Source organism: Ylistrum balloti, unplaced genomic scaffold (genome assembly GCF_031769215.1).
Source record: "Ylistrum balloti isolate Yb309-2 unplaced genomic scaffold, AGI_CSIRO_Ybal_v1 Utg370902, whole genome shotgun sequence".
Classification (NCBI taxonomy): domain Eukaryota; kingdom Metazoa; phylum Mollusca; class Bivalvia; order Pectinida; family Pectinidae; genus Ylistrum; species Ylistrum balloti.
The window spans coordinates 582,502-600,269 of record NW_026782512.1 but is presented as its reverse complement, the minus strand read 5'-3'; the positions used below and the strand labels follow the sequence as shown (position 1 = coordinate 600,269).

The following is a 17,768-nucleotide window of genomic DNA, read 5'->3' as shown; positions in this document are numbered from 1 at the left end:
CATTATTTTTTTAGCATTTTTTAAAAGATATCACAACTTTTTGTTGAAGTGAAGCACGTACATCTGGTTCTAGCACACCAAAAATTTGTACAGATATTTGGGTCATTATACTGTCTAACTATGGCAAAAATTTCAGAAAAATCGAGAACCGGTAAAATTGTCATTTCAAGGTCAAAAGGCATCGTGGTCTATTTTCCAATCAATCATTCTTTTTTGAAATATTATTTAATACTTCTTTTATGATAATTAATATTGCTTATGACTGATGCTAATCTGAACTGTATGTAAAAACATGGTAAATTAACTGTAATTAAGGTTGCTTGTATTGAAATGTGTTATTTCCAAATACACGAGTCTCTTTACACCGTCTTTCTCACCAGGCACATACACGTAATCTGGTCGAACGCGCCCTTTTGATTACTTGTCGAACGAACCGGGAGATGGGAGTAAACATGGATGCTGGGGGTCGGCAAGAGTGATATATTGAAACATATTAACGACCCTTAACACATGTCAGTTAGCGATCCACTCCTTCGGGAGTTGAAAGGTATTATGGGATTATGAAACATACTTAATTTAGTTTAAAATATGATGTTTGTTATTTGCATATTGCATTATTGTCAACGTAACTTGTCAAAAGCAGATCGTGAAAATCGACATGCATCAATGAGAGCGCTGATCGGGAATGTCATCAGCTAGTCACTCAGTGATATGATAGTTGTACTCAAATTCAGACTTGCAGCTGTGCTTCTGTTTTGTCACTTTTGTGGCGACGTTACAAAATAACAGACTTTTAAGTCAGCCAATGTTGGCACACGAGCAACTATTTACATGGAACTATCATGGAGTTATAACAAGGACAACATATGGCATTTTAAAAACAACACTGATGTGTTGAAAGAATTTCAATTCAAACCCAAGTTCTCGTTTTATTTTGTACAGGTCAATAAATCACCGAATAGTTAAAATTAGAGAGGTAAAATGACAAGGCCCACTGGAGGCTAATCTGGTGTTAGCTTTTGCGTTTATTCACCGAGCTGTGAAGTCATTGATGCACCCTCTCCTTACACTTGTTATCAAATCTTTATCTATCTATGCCACATTTTCTTATAGTCTGTAGTTGGTATCAATTTAGCACTGATAGGCCCACCAAAACAATTTTGTTGCCAAGTAAAGTGAGGCTCATTTTTTCCTCTAACTTGCATTACTTGAATACCCCCTGTTTATCATACTGAGTGTTATGTACCAACTGTATCCTTATCATCTATTATTATTTTCTTGTTCCTTCAGATTTGTCAAATTGTTATTCTTCTGAAAAATGAGCGGGTTGGTGTGGCTTGTATAGTGTTAAATCTGAGGTCTGTCACACAGCTGACGAAATATGCTTCTTTAGCTCAGTTGGTAGGGCTGGTCAATTATCATGCCAGAGATCCAGGTTCAATTTGTGGTGGGTTACCTGACAGGAATGTGTATATTTTCTGGTCTTTCACGCTTCAAACAAGCCACATTCTTCTTCATTTATATCTCCGTCCTTTCATATTCATATAGTATTTTCCTCTCTATTCCTCAAACAGGTCATGCTTGCTAAAATTACCTGTGTCATACATAATTGTGTCCAACTTCAGCATACTGATAAGATAATTTATGGTAAGAATTACACATGTCAAATAGAAAGTTACTCAGCTTTCATACTCCATGATTTAGAAACAATTTTCTTCTTATTATACTGTACTATTTCAGTTGTTTCCAAAACAGGAATATTTCTAACGAGCCAGTTTACTGTAACATATATCACTGATTTCTATTGAAGGACTCGTTTTGGAACTTCGGACCAAAAATGAAAATGTCTGTGATAGGACGCCAACACTACATAGGCTGTGTAAAATCCTAGAGGAGATCTTCAGGAAAGGTTTAAAAAGTAAGTACGGAAAAGAAATTCCCAACAGAGTTGTGAGTGTAGACAGCTAAAGAAACAGATATTTTGTAAAGGTAGTCATCAGTCCAGTAATAATTATTGCCAGTTTTCATTTAAATTTGTCTGGTCTCGCCTGCACTGTAGAGTTACTGGGTCTTCATACTTGGGATATGGGTTCACCTTGATGAGGCGGTGTGTCCTGTATCAAAAGAAGGTCACGCTGACCTACACTTTGACCTCAAAGAAAAAGTATGTGTGTGCTCTATTTCCTACACCGCTATATACTGAAACATCTTCCTTTGGGCATGGGTTCACTTGCAGTGTATTCTGGGCATATGTTCTAATACTCAGTGGGTAACTGTTATTCATCCAATTATCTTTTTATACAAGATGTGCTAAGATCCATTTGTATGTCCTTTGATTTACTCTTTCCAGCTCCTGTTTTCAGGATCCGGTTTTCTTGTGTATGTTATCATACTATCTGATTGCAAATACTTTGCAGATCCTGGTTGGTTTGGAAAGTGTGACTATTGGACATGGATAAGCAAGCTCAACAATATTTCCAAACAAAGGTAAAATTGATTTTGTTCCCTGTTCCTTAATTGAATGTCTTTTCCACTTGGTCTTTATGTAAATCTGACTGATGTAAGTGCCACTTCCCTATTACAATGGAACTTCTACAGACCTGTAGATACTAATCAACTTGTGTTGTTCAGAGTATTTCTTAATATTACTCATAGTAATTCTGAATGCTGAATTACTATGAATGTCCTGTCCTGGAGGGATAACATATACTCCTAATTACCTCTTCAACCAGGTCACTCATGAATTACACAACTGATGTCCTTATCAAGGAAGACGTTTGTTGTACAATCAGGCCTTTCAAAAAGCTCTTGTTTGGTCAATTGAGTAAAGCATAATATGGTTACGATGATAAGTAAGAATTTTATAGTTATAGATACCTATTCAGCTTTATGTATTTGTATGGTTGTTAAATTTGCATTCATGGGCAGCTATTAGAAATCCTGCTGTATTGGAAGTCTTTAACAGTATTGGAGTGAGTGCATGTGTTCTGTGTGTCAAGGGAGACATAGCTATCAAAATTTACCTGATTTGTACAGGTAGTCTTTATTACTTTGTTATTTCAGAAACAATCCCATCTTGTCAATGGTTATAGACTCAGTGAAAGAATCAAAGAAAGTAAGTACATTCATTACCTGTAGACAGAACTATACCACCAATGATGCTGGTGTTCTAGTTCACAGAAGCAATCAAAGAATGATTGTTCACTTCAAGTGAACAAGCAATCAATTAAATTTTTCCCGTAATTGATCATAAATGATAATTAAACACTCATGATTGTTGTTAATTGAAATAAGATTTTAAAAAAGATATGCATCACTTATGCATCCAAGTAAAAGTTGATATTAAGTACCTCAATAATCACCATCACACAAGTATATCTGTTTAGTTGCCATGTTGCCATTCAAGTTTTGGGTAGTGTATTCAAGTTTTGGGTAGTGTATTTTGTGAATGTAACAAAAAAAATTTAAGAATCACTTTAAAGCTCACCTGTCCCAAAAGGCCAAGTGAGCTATAGGGATACATCATCTGTCAACTTTTCCTATAAATGACTACTAGTCATAAGTGTCTGAGCAGATTTTATCCAGATTTGGTCTGAAGCATTCTTGAGGGAAGGGGAATTTTTTTTTGATAAACCACAGGTCTAAGCCCCCTGGGGCCTGAGGGGCAGGGCCCAGTGGAGAAAATTGATCAATTTCTTTAAAATCTATCTTGCTCTTCAGGAATTGCAGGATATTGGCCAAATTTGGTCTGAAGTATGCTTGGGTGAAGGCAAATCAGTTTTGTTTAAACAGTGGGTCTATGCTCCGTTGAGCCAGAGGAATGGTGGGTCTCGGCTCAGTGGTGCCAGAGAAAGTGTGGGACTCAGCTCCCTAGCTCCCAGAGGAGCAGGGCCCAATATGAGAAATAGAGCAAACTCTTCAAAATACTACTTCTCCTGCAGGAATGATAGGATTTTGCCCAAATTTGGTCTGAAGTATTCTTGGGTGAAGGGGAATCAAATTTTACATATACAAGGGGTCTGTGCCACCTAGGGTGAGAGGTGCAGGCCCAATAAGGGAAATAAAGTTCTTTAAAATCCTTTATTTTCTTTATTTATAAATGCCTGGATGTTGCCTCAAATTTTGCCTGAAGCAGGCTCGGGTGAAGGGAAATAAATTTTGTAGAAACAGATTTCAGCCCCCTAGGGCAGGAGAGGCAGGGCCCAATTGGGTAAATGGAGCCAATTCCTTTAAATCCTGCTGCTCCTCTAGGTATTAATGAATGTTGCCCATATTTGGTCTAAAGTTTTTTTGTTTGAAGGGGAATTAGTTTTATATCAACATTGGGTTTTGGTCCCCTGAGGTGGGAGGGATGCAGCCAGATAGTGGAAATAGAGCAAATTCATTAAAATCCTTCTTCTGTTGGGACTGAAGACATCCTTGGTGATGAGAACTTAGTTTTGTACAAACAGTACTTCTTACCCTGTCTTGGAGAAGGGGCTAGCCTATAACTGGGAAAGAGATGCAAGTGTTTGAATATTTTCTCCTTTAGTTTAAATCAATTAATCAATTTCAGCAAACTAAACCAGATGAATGATGCAGGCCCTGTGAGCCTCTTTTTAGATAGTATCTGCAATACCACATTGTTTATAAAATGTGCACACACAGATCCCTTGCTGTAACCAGTCAGGTTTAACAGTGTAACAATATGGTTTCCACATTTTACAGACAGCATGGCTGTGTCTTAATTTCTAGCTTGTTTGTGCTGATGTCACCAACTAAACAGTCATTTGAAAAGTGTCATATATGGTCAATATTCTTTTCAAACAGGTATTTAGCAGCTGTGGGCGTGGCAGATTATTCATTCGATCAGCTTTGGTCAAGAAAGTCTTAGCTGTTCCAGTGCAACTTCTGGCTAAGGACCATCAACTGGCTCAGGTAAGAATTTCTGTGAAAAGTTACAAGGAGGGTCTGGTTGTATTTTAAGGATTTCAACCGACCAAGATAAGAATTCATGAGAAAAGTTTTGAGGTGGGACTGGTTGTAAGTTAAGTATCATCACCTGGCCAAGGTAAGAATTTATGAGAAAAGCTACAGGGAGGGACTGGTTGTATGTTAAGGATCATCAACAGGCCTAGTGAAGAATTCATGTGAAAAGTTACAAAGAGGGACTGATTATATGTTAAAGATCATCAGCTGGCTCAGGTAAGAATTAATGTGACATATATATGAGACATGGTGTACACTACGCATTTGGTACATGTATCTATTTCAGGTGTAGAATCTTAATCTTCTAAAATGTGTAATTTCTTGCTCTACAACCTTACCTGAGATTTGTCTGCTTTTAGATAAATTCATCATCAGGTAACTTGGTTTTTCAGAGTTAGTTTCTTCTAGATGAGGTATTGTTACTTTTATTTTAACATTCTAATTAAAGTTATTGTCTGTTTCAATGATTGTTTGTTTGTTTATGCAGGAGTGGTATACAAACAATTCTATTCTTGGGGATGAAATTTTAACAGGTATGTAAGATAAAAGGAACAGATGATATTGACAGAACATGTTATGTGTTCATCAATTGAAGGATATTGTGTTTTATCAATTTTTCAATTCACTTGATTATCATTTTGAAATGAGGTCTATAAATACTGATAAGTTTTTTTTTTTTGTGAAGAATGATAAGATAATTCACAGATATTTTATAATAAGAGAAAATCTCCCAGCTTAATCTCCCTAGGAATTCCCAAATCTCCCAAACACTGCCCAAATCTCACTAACAAGTCCCTTATCTCCCTAACAATTCCCAAATCTCACTAACAAGTCTTTAATCCACCTAACAATTCCCAAATCTCCCTAACAAGTCCCTAATCTCCCTAACAATCCCTCTCCCTAACATCTCATCTCCCTAACAAGTCCCTAATCTCCCTAACAAGTCCCTTATCTCCCTAACAATTCCCAAATCTCCCTAACAAGTCCCTAATCTCCCAAACAATTCCCAAATCTCATTAACAAGTCCCTAATCTCCCTAACAATTCCCAAATCCACCTAACAATTCCCAAATCTACCTAACAATTCCCAAATATCCCTAACAAGTCCCAAATCTCCCTAACAATTCCCAAATCTCCCTAACAAGTCCCTAATCTCACTAACAAGTCCCTAATCTCCCTAACAATTCCCAAATCTCATTAACAAGTCCCTTATCTCCCTAACAATTCCCAAATCTCACTAACAAGCCTTTAATCCACCTAACAATTCCCTAATATCCCTAACAAGTCCCTAATCTCCCTAACAATTCCCAAATCTCCCTAACAAGTCCCTAATCTCCCTAACAAGTCCCTAATCTCCCTAACAAGTCCCTAATCTCCCTAACAAGTCCCTTATCTCCCTAACAATTCCCAAATCTCCCTAACAAGTCCCTAATCTCCCTAACAAGTCCCTAATCTCCCTAACAAGTCCCTTATCTCCCTAACAATTCCCAAATCTCCCTAACAAGTCCCTAATCCACCTAACAATTCCCAAATCTCCCTAACAAGTCCCTTATCTCCCTAACAATTCCCAAATCTCACTAACAAGTCCCTTATCTCCCTAACAATTCCAAAATCTCACTAACAAGCCAATACTTAAATCTCTCTAATATAAAACCAAAATCTTGACATAGTTTCCATATTATAAACAAAATTCTTTATTGTTTTTGAATACAGTTATTTGTCCAATTCTCATTTCAGAAATTTTCCAATCTCTCCTTTTCGAACTGACAGAAGTTCCATTCCAGTTACAAGTTAAGGTAACTAGTTATTACTACTTCAGGAGAAATCAGATTTATAGCCTCTCATGTTATTTATGTTTTATTGTACATTAAAGCTTCACTTCTAAATAGAAATTAATTACTCCTTATTTTTCCATCTGTTTGACAAAGTTCTGCACAAAAAGATACAGGTATATAATGGTTTTTGTAATGTCTAGGAATTTTGTTTGCTCACAATTTTTAAATTTATCAGTTTTAAGTGGGCATTTTGCTTCCACCTCTCATGTATCAGAAATTTGTCTCAAAGCCATACATAAACAGAATCGCTGAGTATCATTATTTGATTTCATTTTGTTATAGAATGCAAGTTTCTTAGACAACACTTGGGATTTAGCAGTAAGTATGATTCTGTTAAAATGACCAGTTTCTATAGATAAAATCCTTAATAAAGTAAAAGTATTGCAGTATTATATAATCTTCATTCTTGAACATTTTTGTTTACACCTTAAAGATTAGTTTTACACCATGTTTAACAAGGACATGTCATGCAATCTGTATAGTTATGTAATTGATATTAATAAACATCTACATTACAAACATTTTCATGCATCTACTCGTTTTACCTATATTATATATTTGTGTATGTATTATATAGAGTACCAATATATTAAGATATATAATGTACCTACTGGTCTGTTGTAGACTTACACAAAGTTTGAGTTTGTGCCGTGTGATGACTTAGGACTACATGTCCAGTAAGTAATTCCTATTAGCAATGGTGATAAGGTGTCTTGACTCATGCCTGAAATCAGGCTGGGCAAAACTGAGAATTTTTTTCCCTTTTTCATGTATGAAAAACAAAAACACTGGTGTAATGTCAATGATATTAATCTATGGTAAATTATATCATGAGTGTTCCCAATGATATCTGGTGTCTGAGCATAGAATACATGTCAAACTATCCATAATGTTATAATCAACCTTTGACTAACAGACCAGGCAAGATACCTCCCTGGCCATAAAATTATGTAATTCTGTAAATCACATAGATTTAGCAAACACTTTATTTCATATATTATTTCTTCAGACATATTCATGAATACATGATTTTGTGAATGCTCATCCAGACACGACTTTTAATTCAGGAATAATGAACAATTAGAGGCATGAAGTCTTCTAGACTCAGACATTGGTAACTAACTCATCTTGGATGCCATCCAGAGTTATTTTCGTTTTAATAATCACAACAGATTTGAATTCGTGATTTTTTCTCCTCGCATGCTAATGGGGAAAAAATCTCACATGAAATAAAAGTAATTTACGTTATTCAGACAATGTACTTTCTTGTGAGATCAGGAATATCTGGAAAGCTTAACAATACATCATAGTATGGAAATATCCATTGATAAACAACCTTGTTGTAAAAATCAGATTTATATGTCCAGTTTTATTTGAATGTTTTTTTTATCTTGATCCCATTTGGGTCATTCTGCCATATTTTATTACAACTAGAAAGCAGGAAAGTGTGTACATTAAGATTACATTTCATAGAAACAAGACTTGGTTACAGTATTACAATGGTTTGCTTCCTTTGTGACAGGTTAGTACAAGGACATCTCCTGGTAGTGGCTGTGGAGTCAGGTAGTGTGGTCGAGGAGGATGTAAGTATACACAAAAATGACGCCATTTATAATTATTTATAAGAACAGGTAGATATATAGAAACATTACACAGTGTACTGTTTACAGTAGTGTACCTATGCATAAAAGAGTTTTAGTCCTAAAATTCTTAGCAAATTAGAGTATATGTATTAGATTTGGGCATGTATTAAACTTACATTTAAGGTGTTGAAAATCTAAATTTTCATCTTCGACTTTTTGGGAAAGAAGAAAAACAAATATATTGTATAATACTTAATTATTGTGTGTTGTGTACTTTATTATTAAAAGTCATTTGAGAGTTGAAGTCCAAAATACTGAGTAGATTTCCATATTGATGGAATTCCTGTATCTGATGTACTGGATGAGAGAACAACCATTTAGAAATGTTTTCTCAATACGATGGATCTGACCTCACTCCTAGTGAAGTGTAGGTATAACTGTCTCCACTACCATGTTATGTTTCCATGTGTTTGGAGATTCTGTGTTTTGATGATAGTATGATGTATTTTAACAGGGAAAGATTTCACCAGGAGATGTACTTGATGAACTCTACAAACAGCCTCTAAAAAACAGCAAAATAGCCTATGTAAGTAACAGTCTGCCAAGAATCATGAGAAATTACCTTGAATCTGTCATTAAATTGTATCACTTTTGAGCTATCCACAAGTAAACTTTGTTTACTACATACAGAGTTAGTAATGAGTCACTATTATTTGCTATGTTTTCTGCAAATATCCATACATGTATTATAATTGAGATACATACAACAAAAATAATTGTTATTTGGTTTTGAATTCTAAGATGTAGGAAAAATATTATTTAGCAAGTAAATTTAAATACAAGAGCAGTGTTCTCATTAAAAGACAGATACAGCAATATTAGTCTGGTATTCATCAACATTGATCCACCTGTTTTTTAGGATATATATTGGACGATACTGCAACACACTTCAGTTGCCTGTTCTTTAAAATCAACCTGTTGTTTCAAATCTTAGCGAGAGCACTAATGAGTCTGCTCTGACTTGATACAGGTTATCATGAGTCAACCATGACTCTAGATCAGTGTGAGTGATGTGTCAGTCACAAGTAGAAATGCTTAGATCAGTTCTGGTTATAGAAAAGTCTATTTATAGTGTGTTTAAAGTATTATCAATGTACCTGTCCTCAATTCCAATGATTTCATAATTGGAAAAAAAATTACTGAAAATATGTTAATACAGCTAATGTGTTGTCGTATCAAGATTCTAACTTATTTATCTTTTATTCTAGGCACATAATTTGCTGCAGAAATATCATGGTCTTCCAGTACATATGGGTGTTTTGAAGGTAAATTTTCACAAATATAACCTAATGTATAAATCATTAATGATTATAACAGATCAATGTTGTGTTAGAGATGTGACATTTGTCTTGTGATGGAGATGTTAGAGACATGAAATGTATCTTGTTAGGTCAACTGACCTCAAAGGTTGTCTGCCCTGCACTGTTTGTGACAGTTCAAACTTCTTAAGCTCAAACTTGCATGAAATGATCCTGAGATGGTCCTGACCAAGTGTTGTTATTTTTCGGGTATGTCTGAAATCCAAGACAGGGCCGCCATCTTGAAAAAAAATATTTTAACGTGGTGGGAATGTTAAGGAAAGGTAGTCTGACATGTGTTATATACATGACATGTGTTACAGACATGACATGTGTATTGTGTTACAGACATGACATGTGTATTGTGTTACAGACATGACATGTGTATTGTGTTACAGACATGACATGTGTATAGTGTTGCAGACATGACGTGTATTGTGTCACAGACATGACGTGTATTATGTTGCAGACATGACATGTATTTTGTGTTATAGACATGACATGTGTATTATGTTACAGACATGACGTGTATTTTGTGTTACAGTATCAGGACAGTGAAGGTAACCTATATCAGCCAATTATACAGCTATTGGAAGAATGTGGTATTGACCCTCTGAGTTTGGGGGGATCTTCTTCATGGCAAGATCAGACCAACACCCTCAATGGGAACAGAAAACCACCACATGCTATCCTGGAGGAAGACGAGGATACAGAAATACCTGTTCATGGCTCAGACAGCGGGTCAGTATTCACTGGACATTGAATTTACTCGTCCAGTGCGGTTGAATGAGGTAGTAAATCATGATGACAAGGAAAGAAATAATTGAAAGGCATAGGTATCAAACAGCCATTATCACAATTAAAAAGTTAGATACTGTGGCAAATGAAACCAGGAGAGTCATTCTGATCTGACAGTTTTACTTTGTCTGCATTACTGTCAGGTTATTTATGTATCAATATTGTTACATCAGACAGAACCTGTAAAGAATTTAGATAAAATGACACTAGAAATATTTATTTGTTTACACATCTTGGAATATCTAAAAGATAACTTGAATTAAATTTTTATCATAATATTTGAAATTCTTTGTACAGATTATGAAAATATTTTCATGTAAATTTTCAGAGCTGTTTATGAAGCATCCTATCTTGGTCATGCGATACTTGGAAAGGTAAGCCTTCTATAGACTGCCATGTTAAGTGAGATCTTGTCATTCTTCATATCTGCTAATCAAAGAGACATGATTTCAGTAACAAGTATTGTTTTACTGAGTATTTTGGTAAGACCTCCAGTACCTCAAATAGGAAATTATGTTGATGTGAGATTAGACATTGGTATTGGTCTCATTATCAAAATTTGATGTAAACACTCTCAGGTCATTTAATTGGCTCATTATCTGTTATCGCTACTGTAACATTATTATGTACTAGTGTATAACATCATTATCATTCATGATGTCATAATAGGTCAGAGTTCATACAAAAAGACTGTTGACTACCATTTGTTGAATATAATGGATATACAAACATGTACTTGAAGTCATTTTACTATTTACAGTATGTATTTTAACCCTGTGCTTATTGAAATTCTCAGATGTTTACATCATAAATAGTTTTTATTATTCTTGAGGTAGTCAATTTAAACCCAGTCATACTTGTATGAAAACTGAACCTTGTGTCCTGATGATAATCTCGTAGGATTTTCTGTATGCTGTGTTAGTAAGCTGGTTGTGTTGTAGGATGGCCGTGTTCAGAGGATAGAAGACGCGGTGTCACTGGTTGTGAGGAGTAACAAGAGAAAAAGGGTGAGAAAACCATTACTGTTCTTTATGAAGATAATGTTGGTCTACAGAGTATTTTGTAAGTTCCTGCTTCATGGAAAAATGTTATTGATAAAGAAAATTTGACTTGCATCATCGTTAATGAATTTATAAATTCTGTAAAATATGAAAATAGTTATTGTGCATATATAATTTGGAATCATTTATTTATTTCATAAAGTGAAGTCCAATGTGTGTTCTTGAAGCTTGGTATGGATGTAGAAACTATGAATACTGATATCCGCGTCTTAATATATCTCAGTATACCTGTATATAGAGATAAAATTTAGGGTCTGGTTTACTGGCCAGTAAAGGCTCTTGTGTAAACTGGTTGATATGGCAAAATGAAATTCTCTATGAGAGCAAACGTGATCACGACAAATTTGGTGAATTTGAATGGAATTGTTACAATAATCAGATTAAATTTCTGCTTAAGGGTTGATGTAAAGTAGCATGAATGAACCTGATATACTCTGAAGTTATTGTTGATAATCCCAAGGGATTACATCATTTAAAAATGGACCTGTAAGTGTCACTGGCCCACCAGATAAAAGTGATGGTAAACCTCTCACCAGATTTCCTCTATCAAACTGTTATTCCATATCTTATTGGAAATCTTAATAACCATTAACTTTACCGACATAATCATTTTAAAAAGAAAATCTCTCTTCAGTTTTTGCACAGTATATTCCTATTTATTGTTGAATGGCTCATCTAAATCCTTTTTAGTACTATTTCCAATGATTTTCAGACCTGTTGCCTCAGGTTTTATTGCAGTCATTTCTTTGTACTTCAGAGAGTGAAACTTGACCTGCGAGAAAAAGAAATATATGTCTCTGATCTGACAGATCATAAGGTATGGACATGGCATATTCAGATCATTTCTCCAGCAAACCATATTTTATAAATTAGGTTAAAAATTTGTACTATGTAACACCTTTGAGGATTTTTTGGTAGTTTCAATGAGAGCTCGAAGGTAAATGTGATGTATTTTTCATAGAAGTTACAAGATGGATTTTCTCTATAAATCTTACTTTAAGGGTCTGTATTGACACTATTTTATTCACCTGCAAAAAGAAAATAAAAAATAAAACCCCTTGAAGATAGTAACTACTACAGTATTATTTGAAAAGATATTTATATTTTAACACAAAGATTAAAAACGGTGTTTGATAGCAATTGAAAATTTCATATAAACACTACAAATTATTGTGCTTAATAACCAGATGTTTTGAAAGCTTACCAAGACAGACAGTTTTCATTCGCTGTTTGTGTTATTAGAGTACCACTGGTATTGTCTGGATATCAAGTATATTATAAAACGTTTTGTTATAGTTGGTGCTACAGCATGCCTACACTGCCATATCTGCTTGTGGGCGGAGGACTGATGCTCTCACATATATTGGTTATATTGCAGGGTACGTATTGCTACAGTACATTAATAATGGGCCTGGTGTTACTTATGAAAAAGACTTCTATAAGTTACTTTTTGAATTTGCTTTGACATACCTGGCTTAACTTATCTGTTAAGAAGCACTTTTCATAGCACAATGATATAACAAACTATAAATTCAGTGATATGTTGTCTATGAAAGTATTGGTAAACCCAGGCCTTTCTCGATCAACAGATATGTCTAGTTCATATTGTGTTTATCTGGTAATAAATCTATTGTTGATAATAAGCCCACACATATCTTTTGTCAATCAGTATAGTTGAAAATAACCTTATCATCAATTTAGAGTCAGACTCTATGTTTGTGCCCCGGGCTTATTAAGGATAATTAAGTTAGGTTTAATTAAAGAAACAATTTTCTGATAAGTGCTGTTTGATTAAGTACCCATATGACTTTTTTATATATATATTTCGTGAAGTGTTTCAATTTTCAACAACTAATACATTATGTACTTTACTAGGGAGACAACCTGTAGCCTGGCCAAGGACTTTGTGTGTCATGTATTTGAGATGAATAATGTGGAAGAGGTGAGTGGATAGTTTTTTTAGTTCTCAGTTTTTAGCTCTGGGAAATTAGATAAAATCGATAATTTTATTATAGAATTTACAGTTATTGTGATATGGCAAAGGTTTTAGTGCTACAGAAGTCAGTAATGGATTTAGAATTAGGTGATGAGTGAGTGAGAAAACCTAGAGTAGGTATTGGAGATGTGAGTAATTGGAGATGGGAGTATTGTACCTTGTTATATTGAAATACATACAGCAATCATTGTCATGAAAAAAGTGTAACTGTCGGTCCATAAAACAAAAAATGCCAAGCTGAAAATGTTCAGATAAGATCAAGAAAAACTGTCAAAGATAATTTTGATAAAATTAAAGTTCTGGAAAACACATCTTCATGACATGATGATTAAACCTCAAAAGTTTCAAAAAGATCAGTTAAAAATGGAGATCACACAGCAAAATAGCATTGCTCAAAACATCAAATGGATGTAATGCCAAAAAAGATCAAATATCAAATGGCTGTAAATCTAACAAAAATTATTGCTTCAAAATTTTTAGTAGATTATGAGAGCAGATTTCTGTTAGTGAGACTCCACTATCCATAATGTATAGGTATAAGAACTGTCCTGAATGTAAATTAAGTTGTAATAAAGTTACAAAGAAAATAAAGGAAGGGCAATAACTCTGTATATAGTAATCTGAGAGAATCACAAGTTGTAGTTGGATAGGTTTCATCATCAGTGTTACAGTGATCTGACTATCAGGTATAAAGTTGATTGTTAATTATTACTAAACACACTGAACAGAAATATATATTTTATAAACAGGTGATCGATACAACAATATGACCTGTCAGTATATAAACATGGTAAATGAAAACTGCTGGTTTGCTTCAGTTTATCATGTATATGCTTGTGATCTGGATTATATATACAAGTTTATGACAGATTTTTTTATGATATTTGAAAGTATATGTCTGTCTGTGTAATGCCTAGTAAACCGTACTTTGTCATCTCTATTTCAGGCCAGACTTGCACTGTGTACTATGGGTAAGTCTTTACTTTCTGAAATGTTTTTCATTTCTCAAGTCATTTCACTCTGATAGTTATTCATTTCCTGGATCTCTCTTGTATAAACTCCTAGTTATCTTCAGACATAATAGTATTTTAAAAAATTTTCATAACCTTAATGGAAATGTAATTACATTTATCATTCTTGTCTATCACCTATCATTTGAAATCACTCCAAATTGCTCCGCTAAATATTTGATCTTACTTTGCATCCAGTTTGTAGTTATTAGGCCATAATAAGTTAAGCAGGCTTTTTATAAAACTTTATACAAAGGTTAAAGTATATAACCAAGGTGAAATATAACAATCATTCTTGTTTAAGATATATGTTTCAATGTTTTCTATATGCCAATGTGATTTTCAGGCATCTAAACACGATGTTCCACCTTTTTTTTCATTTTGTTTCCTGATATCTGTCTGTGTTGTTTCCTGATGGATGTCTGTGCCGTTTCCTAATATCTGTTTGTGCTGTTTCCTAATGTCTGTTTGTGCTGTTTCCTCATGTCTGTTTCTGCTGTTTCCTGATATCTGTCTGTGTTGTTTCCTGATGTCTGTCTGTGCTGTTTCCTGATGTCTGTTTGTGCTGTTTCCTGATATCTGTCTGTGTTGTTTCCTAATGTCTGTCTGTGCTGTTTCCTGATGTCTGTTTGTGCTGTTTCCTGATGTATGTCTGTGCTGTTTCCTGATGTCTGTGTGTGCTGTTTCCTGATGTCTGTTTGTGCTGTTTCCTGATGTCTGTCTGTGCTGTTTCCTCATGTCTGTTTCTGCTGTTTCCTGATATCTGTCTGTGTTGTTTCCTGATGTTTGTCTGTACTGTTTCCTGATATCTGTTTGTGCTGTTTCCTGATGTCTGTCTGTGCTGTTTCCTGATGTCTGTCTGTGCTGTTTCCTGATATCTGTCAGTGCTGTATCCTGATATCTGTTTGTGCTGTTTCCTGATATCTGTCAGTGCTGTTTCCTGATGTCTGTTTGTGCTGTTTCCTGATGTCTGTCTGTGCAGTTTCCTGAAATCTGTTTGTGTTGTTTCCTGATGTCTGTCTGTGCTGTTTCCTGATGTCTGTTTGTGCAGTTTCCTGATGTCTGTCTGTGTTGTTTCCTGATGTCTGTCTGTGCTGTTTCCTGATGTCTGTTTTGTTTCCTCATGTCTGTTTTTGGTGTTTCCTCATGTTTGTCTGTACTGTTTCCTGATGTCTGTCTGTGTTTTTTCCTGATGTCTGTCTGTGGTGTTTCCTGATGTCTGTTTGTGCTGTTTCCTGATGTATGTCTGTGCTGTTTCCTGATGTCTGTGTGTGCTGTTTCCTGATGTCTGTTTGTGGTGTTTCCTGATGTCTGTCTGTGCTGTTTCCTCATGTCTGTTTGTGCTGTTTCCTGATATCTGTCTGTGTTGTTTCCTGATGTTTGTCTGTACTGTTTCCTGATATCTGTTTGTGCTGTTTCCTGATGTCTGTCTGTGCTGTTTCCTGATGTCTGTCTGTGCTGTTTCCTGATATCTGTCAGTGCTGTATCCTGATATCTGTTTGTGCTGTTTCCTGATATCTGTCAGTGCTGTTTCCTGATGTCTGTCTGTGCTGTTTCCTGATGTCTGTTTGTGCAGTTTCCTGATGTCTGTCTGTGTTGTTTCCTGATGTCTGTCTGTGCTGTTTCCTGATGTCTGTTTGTGCAGTTTCCTGATGTCTGTCTGTGCTGTTTCCTCATGTCTGTTTTTGGTGTTTCCTCATGTTTGTCTGTACTGTTTCCTGATGTCTGTCTGTGTTGTTTCCTGATGTCTGTCTGTGGTGTTTCCTGATGTCTGTCTGTGCTGTTTCCTGATGTCTGTCTGTGCTGTTTCCTGATGTCTGTTTTTGGTGTTTCCTCATGTTTGTCTGTACTGTTTCCTGATGTCTGTCTGTGCTGTTTCCTGATGTCTGTCTGTGCGGTTTCCTGAAATCTGTTTGTGTTGTTTCCTGATGTCTGTCTGTGCTGTTTCCTGATATCTGTCAGTGCTGTTTCCTGATGTCTGTTTGTGCTGTTTCCTGATATCTGTCTGTGTTGTTTCCTGATGTCTGTCTGTGCTGTTTCCTGATGTCTGTTTGTGCTGTTTCCTGATATCTGTCTGTGTTGTTTCCTAATGTCTGTCTGTGCTGTTTCCTGATGTCTGTTTGTGCTGTTTCCTGATGTATGTCTGTGCTGTTTCCTGATGTCTGTGTGTGCTGTTTCCTGATGTCTGTTTGTGGTGTTTCCTGATGTCTGTCTGTGCTGTTTCCTCATGTCTGTTTCTGCTGTTTCCTGATATCTGTCTGTGTTGTTTCCTGATGTTTGTCTGTACTGTTTCCTGATATCTGTTTGTGCTGTTTCCTGATGTCTGTCTGTGCTGTTTCCTGATGTCTGTCTGTGCTGTTTCCTGATATCTGTCAGTGCTGTATCCTGATATCTGTTTGTGCTGTTTCCTGATATCTGTCAGTGCTGTTTCCTGATGTCTGTTTGTGCTGTTTCCTGATGTCTGTCTGTGCAGTTTCCTGAAATCTGTCTGTGCTGTTTCCTGATGTCTGTCTGTGCGGTTTCCTGAAATCTGTTTGTGTTGTTTCCTGATGTCTGTCTGTGCTGTTTCCTGATATCTGTCAGTGCTGTTTCCTGATGTCTGTTTGTGCTGTTTCCTGATGTCTGTTTGTGCAGTTTCCTGATATCTGTTTTTGGTGTTTCCTGATGTCTGTCTGTGCTGTTTCCTGATGTCTGTCTGTGGTGTTTCCTCGTGTCTGTTTGTGGTGTTTCCTGATATCTGTCAGTGCTGTTTCCTGATGTCTGTTTGTGCTGTTTCCTGATGTCTGTCTGTGGTGTTTCCTCGTGTCTGTTTGTGGTGTTTCCTGAAATCTGTCTGTGTGGTTTCCTGATGTCTGTCTGTGCTGTTTCCAGATGTCTGTCTCTGCTGGTTCCTCATGTCTGTTTGTGCTGTTTCCTGATATCTGTCTGTGCTGGTTCCTGATGTCTGTTTGTGCTGTTTCCTGATGTCTGTCTGTGCTGTTTTCTAATACCTGTTCACATGTTTTTGCAGCACAAGGATTCCAGAGGACACATCTTCTACTGTGATAGTTCTTGGGAAAAACACCAAGAAGACAAACTAAGGACCAATAATAGAACTGTCATGAATTGTTAAAAGATAGAAAGTATTGTTTTCATTAGTGACTGGAGAATGTAGGAAACT

The 17,768-nt window shown here is 35.7% G+C and overlaps 1 protein-coding gene across 1 annotated transcript; it reads left to right on the top strand.

The window, feature by feature from the left end:
* The first annotated feature begins 499 nt into the window (after positions 1–499).
* Positions 500–17,768, top strand: LOC132559387 (uncharacterized). Its single transcript, XM_060223998.1, has 20 exons — positions 500–547; positions 1,811–1,918; positions 2,418–2,487; positions 3,064–3,115; positions 4,810–4,917; positions 5,456–5,501; positions 6,705–6,763; positions 7,085–7,120; positions 7,427–7,479; positions 8,325–8,385; positions 8,900–8,971; positions 9,654–9,710; positions 10,288–10,484; positions 10,870–10,915; positions 11,483–11,548; positions 12,360–12,419; positions 12,899–12,981; positions 13,478–13,544; positions 14,545–14,569; positions 17,619–17,768. Exons 1-20 carry the CDS (start codon positions 511–513, stop codon positions 17,651–17,653), a joined length of 1,338 nt encoding a protein of 445 aa, XP_060079981.1. The 5' UTR covers positions 500–510; the 3' UTR covers positions 17,654–17,768.

Coding starts and splice junctions, on each gene's coding strand:
- LOC132559387 (XM_060223998.1), top strand. CDS start 511: ATGTCAGTTAGCGATCCACTCCTTCGGGAGTTGAAAG. Junction 3,116..4,809: donor CAGTGAAAGAATCAAAGAAA/GTAAGTACATTC, acceptor CTTTTCAAACAG/GTATTTAGCAGCTGTGGGCG. Junction 8,972..9,653: donor AAAACAGCAAAATAGCCTAT/GTAAGTAACAGT, acceptor CTTTTATTCTAG/GCACATAATTTGCTGCAGAA.